This window comes from Pundamilia nyererei, unplaced genomic scaffold (assembly GCF_000239375.1).
Source record: "Pundamilia nyererei isolate P.nyererei 1_Seehausen unplaced genomic scaffold, PunNye1.0 scaffold00089, whole genome shotgun sequence".
NCBI lineage: Eukaryota > Metazoa > Chordata > Actinopteri > Cichliformes > Cichlidae > Pundamilia > Pundamilia nyererei.
In genome coordinates this window covers 1183598-1195308 of record NW_005187490.1, presented here as the reverse complement: position 1 = coordinate 1195308, position 11711 = coordinate 1183598, and the positions used below count along the sequence as shown (strand labels likewise).

The window sequence follows — 11711 nt, the reverse complement described above, 5'->3', positions numbered from 1 at the left end:
AGGAGAGGGGCTGGGAATTATGTTTTCAAACAAAGCGTTAATTCCATTAACATTTATAGACTACTTTTGATTCTCACTGTATTACGGGACAAAGTGCGTCCCTTTTTAGCTCAATACGGGACGTGTACTTTTGTTTCGAAATACGGGACGATTCCGTATTTTAAGGGACGGTTGGCAACCCTACCACCCACCAACATTTAGCTACTGGAGCTAAACGTGTGTGGAGCTGTGTGTGTGACTTGCAAATTGTCTCAGCAGTTTCTCACCTTTCTGAATAGCAAGACTCCTCTGAGGATTATGTGCCACTGAACGATCATGCACAACAATGTAGTATTGTATTTGGCATCCCGTGAAAAGTAATCATAAAGAGACTGCTTTAATGTGATCACCTGATTGCAGGGACTGTGGAATTTAATTGCTCCCCCTAATTGAATAATTGCATGCATTAACTCTGCTTACGTCATTGCACAGAGGCCTATTGTGGCAATAATAAGTGAATAGCAAACAGTCAGCTAATTTTGCTCAGCTTTTGTTTTTTTTAAGCCTACAGCACACTTTCACACAGCGAAATGGGCTTTGATGTCATCTTTTATGAATCGTCATTCTTAACTACTTTCATCAAATTGTAATTTTCAGCATTGCTATCATCACAGCCACTTAGGCGCATCATCTTCATCATCCCATCATCGCCCTCACTATTTTGTCAGCAACTTTATCATCATCAGCATCCTTCATGTCCTGTCCTATTTCATCACCTTCGTATCTCCCCTGCTTCCTGTCATGCCATCATCATCTATAGCGCTGACATCAGCAAGGTAAATCCTTCACATATATTTTAGCTTCTGATCAACGAGTGAGCAGAAAGCTAATATCCTGTTGCTCAGAGTTTTGTGTCACATAACAAGCACAATATTTGAAGTCGTCAGGTGTTGATAAGAATGAATCCGCAGCTTGGTCTGAGAAGGTTCATTGATCGCCTGGCTCTTGTTTACTTTAGCTTCCTCTACACTCATCAATATGCGTCTCGCATCAGTATGTAGATGGATTAAACAAACCCCTTTCATTAAAATGCCTCTCTGGTTCACATTTTATAATTGGATTTCTATTTCCCATTCAAAATTGAAACTATCATGCAGTCCATCTAAGTGCTTTCAATTGGACAAAAACCTCCTCATCTTCTTCATTCATGACAAAAGTGAAAACTGATTCTTGCTGGTTTGCTATTATCAGGCAACTGGTTCCTTTGCATCACTTTATTTAGGTTTAAATACCCCTATGGCAGTGCTTTAATGAGGATTTAAGAGACATTGCTCTAAACTTGGTTGCTCAGGGGTCTTTGCATATATACATATAGGTGTGGTATGAGTAGGTTAAAACTGTGTTTACACTTTTTAAGAGTCAAATATTACAGATTCAGGTCAAAGACAAGTGTAGCTGCATTAGTGTTTGCTATCAGCCTGTAGTCTCTTATGTTGTATATTGCATACGCTGTATGTAGGTCAGCAGATGATATAAAATACCAAAAATAGCACCAATACTTTCAAGTGTCTTATCTTTCTGCAGTTCATGTTTGACCTAATATAAGATGTATGGTTCATTCAGGACCACTATAATCAACAGATGAGCGATACTTCTGTATGCAGCACACTGGCATTGTTTATGGACCTCTCCATCCTTTGCTGTGCACACATGGGAAAACTGTAGTGGGGGTGGGAAAAAGCAAGACCCCCAAACAGAACAAAGCAGGCATCACTGACGTCAGACACAGCATTCATTTAAGTTAGAAATACCGTGAAAGGAAGTGCTGAAGTGGTGGGTCACAAAGTGGCTTGCAGATCTGTAGTAATTGTTGCAGCTTGAATTGTGTACCCTGTTTGAGATGAACTAGCTGAACTAATGCTGTGCTCCATTTAAATCCGAAAAAAGGCTGAGTAGTTTTTATATTCAGAGTCTCTGGAAATCCTTTATTATGACTGATTTTCATGTTTTCTGCCCTACAGAGGACTCAGTGAGCAGCCTGCCGGCCTGGGATCTCCCTACAGTTCCCGAATCACTCCTGTCCACAGTGGGTGACCATGATGTCACACTTCCTGCCAATGTCACCAGCCCTTTCTCCACCCACCAGTGGAACACCACCGCACCTGTGCGCACCAGAAACGCCTCACGGCGTCCGGCCACCACAACAACCACCACCACCATAAAGATGCCTCTGTCTCCCACTACCAGCTCAACTTTACCATTCCCCACAACTGCAAGAGCACAAACACCACCAGAATCCAGCATGGCTACACACATCACAAGCCAGGACACTGTGACCAATGACAGTCTTCAGCTGACAACAGTAACTACAACAACACCCTTAACGACCACTCTTACTGTGACCACCGATGATATGATGAATCAGGCAGCAACCACTGGGAACAATGCAACGTTATCGCCAAATACCAGTGCTGCAACCACTACGCAGCAAACAACAAGCATCAGACTTACCACAACAACTCAACCTGCAACCACTACAACAACCACACCTGCCCCGACTACTGCTTCTACTACTACTCTTCCCCCGACTACTACCACCAGCACCACCACCACCACAACTACTACCACTACCACCCCTGAGCCCACTACTACTACCACCATGGCTACCACGACTACTACAGCTCCCACTACTACTACTTCTACCACAACAACAACAAAGGCGCCTGCTACCACTGTGTTCATCCAGACTACTCCACCTCCTCCTCCATCTAGTACCAGTGCAGAGGAAAGTCCTCTGCCATGCAACATTACTGAAAAGTTTTGGGTTAGAACAGGTAAGAAACCAAAACATCACCGGTAAGCGATAATGAGATAATGATGAATTTCTTAACATTTATAGAAACTGTGTGAAAGATGAGGAAGAATAAGTAAAGCTAGTAAGATGAATGGCTAGGACATCAGAGAGCTCTCATAAAAATAATCTAGGTACTGCATGTCCTTTAAATTACATAAAGTACACTCAGTGTTAAGTACAGGCAGACTTTACCATCTTATCTTCCAGAAAAAATAATGAAGTAATAATGAATGCACACAAAATGCCGCATTTGAGAGTCAGGCAGAAAGTGCCTATTATGTGGCCAACATGTCAGTAGAGGTGCACAAATTAATTAAAACTTGGATAAAAGTAAGTACAGCCTTTCCCCATTAACAAATATAAAAAGCCACACATCACACATTAGTGAGCCTTTGATTGCACATAGCAGCGATGCTGTGGTTTTTTTTAAAGCTTTTAATAGTACTTGAGCTTGTTCATGATATATAAGTAAGTATACTTTAAGTTTACAGCAGAAGCAGTGCTGATAGATTTATTAAAGCATAAAAATTATGTAAATGTGCACATATGAAGACATAGTGCACGGTGATTGAGAACTAATTACATTTTTTCATCTTCACAGTGTTATCTATTGAGCTGCGCAGGAACCGCTTAGACCTCATACTGAAACATCACCTCTCCAAAGGTCTGAGTCATGCCTTGCAGAGAGCCCTGAATGACTCCACTGTTTATGCACAGGTCAGTGTTTCTTCATCATCGTCTTCTTCTTTTTCTATAAGCTCCGCTCACTGGTTTTTCATGTATGACATGTCTGAGGGTAGCAACACGGTGGGGAGGTATGTGGAAGGAGTGAGAAATTGGTTCAAGGTGGGGTGGGATTACATCAGGGATCTGTTCCAAGCCCCCTCTTGTCTGCAGTGGTAATGGACAGGTTGATAGAGGAGGACAGAGAGCTCTATAATGTTTGCAGATGACATTATGATCTGCAGTGAAAGTAGGAATCAGGTGGCAGAGGAAGAGGAGTGAAAGTCATTAGAAGCAAGACAGAATACATGTGTGTGAATGAGAGGAAGATGGACGTTACAATGAATATATGAAGTGAAGAAGAGAGTGGAGTCAGGGCGGAGTCGATGAAGATGAGTGTCAGCAGTGATAAAGATAGCAGAAGAGTGAAGGAGAAGCTTGACAAGATGCTGGTGATACATGCTATGATGTATGCTTCGGAGACTGTGGCATGAACGAAAAGACAGGAGTTCAAACTGGAGATGAGATCGTTTGGAGGTGTGCAGAGGAGAGAAAGTGGATATTCTGGGCAAAGGATGTTGAAAGGGTGTCCTGCCAGACACGAGAAGAGAAAGAGCACAGACAAAATTAATGGATGTAGTGAAGGATAAGGTGAGATGGAAGGGGACGATCTGCCGTGCTGTTTCCTAAAGGGACTCTGAAAAGAACCAACTGTGTGCTTTCAGCCCCCTCCTAAAAGCTCAAACTCCCTTGAAGTTTAGTTCAGCTTCATTCAAGGTGACCGAAGAGGCTGCGCTTTTTTTCCTTTTTGCCATTACTGTAACCACAGACATCTGTTTGTGTAATAAGGGTCTAAAAGAAAAGGTCAATAATGGCAACGCATTTGTTAAATTATTACTGGTAAAGATCAAAAACATAATAAAAATCATAAAAACAATGATGTTGGGTTACTTCCTGTAATCCCTGGTTCTCTGATAGCAAAGTAAAGGGTTTCACTGTGGGAATCGTCGTGGTGTGGCAAACTACGGAAGCTCCAATGACATCATGTCTCTCTATGACGAATCTGTGCTCAGAGCTCCGCCCCCTCATACTAACACAGCTGACCAGCCCATAACTACCAAACACTGTACATAAAAGATGGACATATCTAGCGTTGTTTTCTGGACATTTTGAAGCATCAAACATCTTTTTTTGGAGCCAGTAGTGATCAGAGGGTGCTAAGCTAGCAGCTAACACTAGTATGCTCAACTAATAATTTGTATTTCGAGCAATTCACAATAATTAATTATTGCTAATTAGATCAGAAAGATCAGACCACAGCAGCAATGGATAAGTGGCTAGAAGACATATGTCAGAAGCAAATAAAATGGCTATTAAGGCTAATACAAGTTTTTTGCATACACATTATTAATCTTCTAGTGCATTTAATACTGCAGAAGAAATTTTGTAGATCTATAAATTATATTTAAAAGGACCACGCTGCAATGCTGCAGTCAAATCTTTTTGTTGTGTTTCTGTTTTGCCATGATTTTTGCTCTTCATGTGTGCTCAGATATTCTATATGTGAGTGTGTCATCAGTTTACAATACTTTTCATCGCATGCTCCTCCTCATTCACTTCATAAGGATTCACATGAAGGGTGCTAGAGAGGTGACTAATGCAGACTGTGGTTGAGTCTGAATTGTTATGACCTGCTGAATATCGAGGCAGTTTACTCAGAGGTTATTACGCACCCTTGTACTGTCTCTCGCTCTCACATGCGCTACAATGTAAAACAAATTAAGAATGAGCTATTACGTTTTTTTCATTCACATAATTTTCCCATTCTGCTGTTTTTTTTTCTGTATCATGTCTCTGTTCTGACTTTTGTTTCCTTTGCATATTTCTCAGTGTTTACATTTCTCATATTGCTCCCTTTCTCCGTCTCCCTCCAATCTGATTGTTCCCTGGGTTTAAGTCGATTGATTTTCTGCCAACCTGTCTGTCTCACTTGTCTGTTTGTACGCCTGTTGGGCCTGCCCGGCTCTGTCTGTCCACCTGCCTCCCTTCATCTTGCTGTCTGTCTGTCTTCATCTTTTTTTTTTCTTTCTATTTTTATCCAGTTGTTTGTGAGCTCACGCTGGAGTGACTCAGTATCTCAAAGCTGCAGTCCACTTTCATCTAACCCTCCTGCAACACATACACACAACCTCAATCTCCTGAGTTTTCATCCTATCCATCAGATAACGTAAGCTATTATTTGGCAGTCAGGATCAGTCCTTTGACAATAGCAACAACAAGAGGAAGGAAACAGATCTTTAAAAGCAGTGATACGCAGGCGAAACATTGCTTCAGCGTGGGCAGGGATTGTCAAACAGCATGAAATTAACTTGCAGGTTACATTTAATATGTTGTGTCATTGAACCATGTCTTTTAACATAATTGCTTTTTCAGCTACTGTACTGGAATCTCCATAAATGAGTCATTAATAGTTTGTGTGCTTCTTTAGTAAATAGGTGGGCAAAACAAAGAATACAAGCTAACAAGCTGACAGTTACAGAGTGCTTATGGTTAGAAGATTGCGTCACAGGATCGAGTTGACTTTCACTTGTTTTCCTTGTAGCCAGGAAACCAGCCGTAACACGGGAGGACATGAGGACAACCAGTCTGTTCCTGCAACCGCACATAATATCTGCAAGAAATACTTTGACTTTCCCACTCTTCTTCATTTTAGCCCTTAAAATGAGAGCTTCAAAAGCTCTTTTTTGTTTTCTAATGATATGCAAAACCCAAAGGTAGGGTGCTGGAATAAAGTAATGTGTCGCTGAGTATAATTAAAAACTAAAGAAGAAACTGGGGCTAAAGCTTTGACGAGAACTTAAAACAGAAAAGGGCTTAAACAAAGATGGCAGGTAGCTATAGTTTGAAAAACTGTGTGAACTTTCTTTCGTTTCTGTTTGCATGGAAAGTAGAGGGGATAAGAGTAGGAGAGAAGGTTAATGAGATACAGTTTCACTAAGAAGGATGTGTTATTTTCGAGAAATGGACTAGCCGGGGAAGCCAGGGAAAAGAGGAGAGGAAAAAGAAGGATGAAGAAAGAGGAAGACGCCATAGTAACACAAGCTACAGCAGCTCAGTGTGGTTAAAGGTAGAGGAAAGTGGGCGGTGTATAGTTCCAGAAATACAAGCCTTGACTCACCGCCGATTGTTGTCTGTGTGTGTTTTTCCGGGACACGGTTCGTCAGATTCATGACTGGTGAGGGCTCAAGCTATAAAATTCCCTTGAGTCAGATTTGACTTAAAAAAAATGCCAGGATTATAAGTATTCATAGTCTGATACATTTATATTTGAAGCCCATCGCTTGAGAACAACATGGATCAGACAAAGATGCTTGGTGTACAGTGTAGTTTTCTAAGCTTGTGTCACCTGGTAGAGTTGATTTCTGCTCTGATATGGTTTCTGCAGTTCTTTGCAGTGTGTGTGCTTTAAAATGAGGACACAAATCCACTAGGTAAACAATGCTTTAAAGACAGTCTGCCTTGAAATACAGATATAAATGTAGTTTAAAAAACAAACTCCAACCTGTATTGTTCTCCTCTGCATCCCTGTCACAGGTGGAACACGATGACTGCAGCCCCCACAACGTGACGCTGGGATACTACGTGACCAACGGGAAAACTGTCTACATTTCTGCCATGGTTGTCAGAGCCCTGAATGTTTACGGTTTTGACAAGCTGCTGTCGGACATCAGGCAGCACACGCCATTGGTTAAGGCTGTTCTGGTTCCCGTGGCAACCTGGGTGCCTGCTCCAAATATTCACCTGCAGCTGAAAACAGGTGATGAAAGCAAACAAAAAAATGAGATATGATGGAGCAGTTTTACTCAAGCGGCTCTCACAGCACCAGCTTGATTAGGATCTGGCGATGGAGGTGGAGTATGAGAGGATAGCAGAAGTTAAAGATGTGTAGAGAAAGGGAGGGAGAGAGAACGCAGGGAGGAGGACACAGAGGAAGAGTAGAGCTGAGTCAAAATTAGAAAATTTTGATTACATGTCTGCTCTCCTTTACTCTTCTCTGATACCCTAAATCCCATACAAACTTCCACGACTGCAGAGCAAAGGCAAATTGCTCCATTCATTTAGACAGCCTGGTAAGCCTCTTAAAAAAACACATTTCAGCATGCCCACCCAGACACACATCGAAACCTCATGGGAGCAAAAGTAGGACAATGAATGCAATTATTGAATTGTTAGTTAAAATATACATGCACAGATTAGATTTCCTTAAAAAATAAGTATTGTACTTTTTAAATCTGTAGAATTTGGTACTTTTGTATTGGTATCACTAATTATATTATTAATTTCAGTTCAGTTGTATTTATATAGCAGCACTGCATAACAGCAGGCACCTTTAGCCACTTTATGTTGTAAAGTTAAGACCCTCCACAGTCAGATGATTTCTTATTAGCAAGCATATGGCAAAAGTGGTGAAGAAGAACTCTCAGTGCATCGTGGAAAGTATCCCAGCAACCCGAGGATAATTAAGGAACTGTACAGGGTCACTGAATCCAGCCTAACTATAAGCTTTGTAGCCTCATTTTATAAGCAGAAGGAGTGTCTGTCTCCCGAATCCAAACTGGGAGCTGGTTCCACTGGAAACCCCAAGAATCACAAGTAAGAGAGCAAAGTGCTCTATTGGGATGACGTGATATTATGAGGTCTTTAAGAAATGATGGGGCCCGATCATCAAGAAGCATTTTAAATTCAGCTCCGGTTTTATGGAACTAATGAAGAGAAGCTAATAAGAGAGAGATTTATTTCTCCCAAGAAAAGAAGGAAAGACAATTTACTGTCTATAATTAATCCTTTTCTTAAACTTGCATTCATGAAAAAGAAACATATTAATAACGGGGAGGATAAGAATAATGATCACCTCTGAAATTCTCTTCATTTCGCTGAGGTAATATTGTTTCACGGGCTGAAGATGGTAGTTGTTAATGGGCAGAGAAGGCATTTTTCCATGTAAAATAGTGGTTTAATCCATCCCCCTGCCGTAGAAACTAAAAAATACCAATCATGTTATTGCAGTTTTTTCCTAAGCTTTGTGTACAGTGATACATATCTCTGTACATTTTATACAAATCTCTGTGCATTTTTATCTGTGCATACATTTTTTGGTATGTATGCGACATCTTTTTGTTCCTTTCTAATTAATAAAATTATTTGCAAAAATGTGCAAAAATCTTTGGAAACAAGCTCCCAATATGGTTTTGCTTTAAAAATGTTTTTAGTGTTAATTACAACTTTGACTGCTGTTTATCTAATGTACACTTTTGCATTAGCAACTAATTAGATGTAAAACATTTTCTCAGCAGTCTCATCAGACACACAGTTTCAGTTAAAGCTACTTGTTCTGTATTTCATGACTGTAAATGGGCAAACTGGCCAGCTTTGTAAGAATTATTCATTTAAGATATGATTTCTTTTATATGCAATGATGAGTGTCTTTATGAAAACCTTTATGACTATTTAGTGTATTTAGTGTATGTTCATGAACCCTACATAGTGGCTTTAAGCGACTGAGAACATCTATTTTTTGGCTTTCACGTTTTCTGTAAAAACAACTACAGCTCTCTGCCAATTCCCACACTTTAGCACTTGTAGTGATGTTTGCTGTGTTTGTTGTATCTACTCCTGGATGTGGAGTAGGCACTTGAAGCAGAAATTAAAAGCCATTTCTGTGTTGTACAGCTTTAATCCATAAATGTATAGTATATGCCAATTTAGCAGCCACAGATCCATTTACATAAGATTACCAACTGGGTCAGCAGTGTTTGCGCCTGCACAGTGTTGCAGGCTAAGACACCAGTGAATGATGTAGTGTTTTTTTTCTTTTTTTGAGAGATGTAGCCCGCACTCATAAGCATCACAGCATTTGAATTTAGGTCAGAATATTTTTCCACCTCTCCTATCCCAGTCGCTACAGAGCTTTATTTTTTTTTAAAACAGCAAAGAAAGACAAGAGTGCAAGGCGAGAACAGAGGGCGACAACATTAATAACATCTGCTGTAATCTGATAGACTCAATATTGCTTACCCTGTGCCTCCTCGGTGCAGGACTGTGTGACGCTAACATAGAAATACTATTTTCAGTTGTTCTAATTCTAGATAGTGACGATAATCCTCTTTCTGTGTCTCACTGCTTAGGTTTATTGATCACACCGACATTTATATAGGGCACTAATGCCTAAACCACAGCCCCAGATACAGATTCTAGATGCAGCGTGATGAAGTGGATTGCTGAAGAGTTTTTAAATTATTTCTCTTTCCATGATTCTTGTGGTGCAGTAATTCAATTTGTAGCTACAACATTGCCATGACAACAGATTAAACTCTAAATGAAAGTCTGTTATCTGAAGAGCCAGATTTTGGAGCTGGTACCTGAATACGTAGGTTTCTGCTAAAGAAATCACCAGAGTATGGCATTAGAGGCACTGGACACAAGGTTGCCACCCATAAATCAGTTATAATAAATATGAATGTGTCTGACTTTCAAACTAAAGAGTTTTTGTTCAATAATTGGTTTATTTTATCCTTTTAATGACGAGAGCAAAATGAAATACACTTGATTGATAGAGGAGTAAAAAAGCTATCTGCACTGGAAGAGGCTCCCAGGCTCCCGAGCCATTTCTCTGTCTCATCCTGCTGAGCTAACTGCCCATAAAGTGAAAAATTTTAAAGCATCTTACCACCGGTTCACGAAAAAAAAAAAAGGGAACATTGTCAAACTTTGTAGGTTTTTAAAACTGCAGTCTATAAATAATGTTGTTGTTTTTTATGGTTTGTTTTCCAGTGTTGAGGTTTGTTGGCCCGACAGACAACATCTACTCCTGCAGTTTTGTTCAGATGTTGGAGCAGAGGCTGGAGAACGCCTTTGATGAAGCTCAGGACAAAGTGTTGGAGACCTACAACACACTCACTGTTGAGGTGCTGTGTGGGGCGTTTTTTATTAGAAAAAACAGACGGACAAATAAGCAGTATTTGCATGCTGCATGCTGAGAAGGTTTACATGAATAATAAAGTCAAATTCTCGTCACTTACCAGAAAACAAGCTTTCTTGATTGTATCCACTCTATAACTAGTCAGAATACCTTATTTCAGGCGTGTGTTTCTTGTGTTTTCTGTGGTAATTGCCTGGTATAAAAGGTCAGACAGTTTTGCAGCAATTTAAAAAAATAAAGAAGAAAATAGCTGTTTTGTTAAACAACTGGAGGCACAATCAAAGCTCATTTGTGTGCAATGCTGTTTTATTTTTATTTTTTGAAGCTCTTCTTTCCTCTTTCTTATTTCCTGTCTCTTTCTCTCCATCTGTCAATGTACCCTCATGAATGCAGGATATACTGCACATGCACACACCATCACAATCAGAAGTAGGTCTCAGCATGAAGAGACAGATATATAGGCTCCATTCATAATTTATCCTCTGAAATATTAACACTCATGGAGGAATGTGATGGGAATCCCTCGTACCTTGTATTGCCATCCACTCGTTTACGGTGACTCATTCACATAAGGTTCACAGCACCACCTAGGTCTTATTATATTGTGCTCACTCAAAGTGTAATACTGTGTCTGAAGCTCTGGTATGCATTCTTTATGTGGATTTTTGACATTTGGCATGATACGCTTAGATATTTCAGCAGAAATATTTGAATTATACATGCAGCCGTAGCTGGCTGTTTGTGTGCCCGCTATAAAGTATTGAAGTCATTCTAATATGACAAATATTAGAATGACTATGGGGCACATAGTGTACCATATTTGACAGGCGGATTCAAATAAAAATAAAATGTATTTTGTGCTTGTGTGTTTATCCTCAGATCCAGAGTGTCTCCCAGGAGCCTGACTCCCCCTCAGTCACTCTGGTGTATGTGGTGAAAAATCAGGATTCAATACTTAACGGGACAATTTCCAGCAGTCTTCTTAACCAGCTCACTGCTGAGCTGGTGGGGTACTTTCTGTTCTACCCACCGCTGGTCATCGCTGAGCGTAAGTGCATCCATAATACACTCAATACACTTTTATCCATTTAGTTATTTTTTGCACTTACAGCTAAAGTGCTGTACATACATACTGACACACAGTAATCGATTATTCATTGTAAGATAGCCATACAG

General features: G+C 40.2%; 1 protein-coding gene across 2 annotated transcripts in view; it reads left to right on the top strand.

Annotated features, from left to right (window-relative positions):
* Positions 1–11711, top strand: part of kiaa1549la (KIAA1549-like a) — a 116956-nt gene that overhangs the window by 44060 nt on the left and 61185 nt on the right. For both annotated transcript variants that reach the window (XM_013912428.1, XM_013912427.1), the window contains exons 3-7: positions 2001–2813; positions 3435–3550; positions 7151–7373; positions 10388–10521; positions 11415–11583. In XM_013912428.1, the coding sequence (XP_013767882.1) occupies positions 2001–2813; positions 3435–3550; positions 7151–7373; positions 10388–10521; positions 11415–11583 (1455 nt within the window). The remainder of the gene's footprint in view (positions 1–2000; positions 2814–3434; positions 3551–7150; positions 7374–10387; positions 10522–11414; positions 11584–11711) is intronic.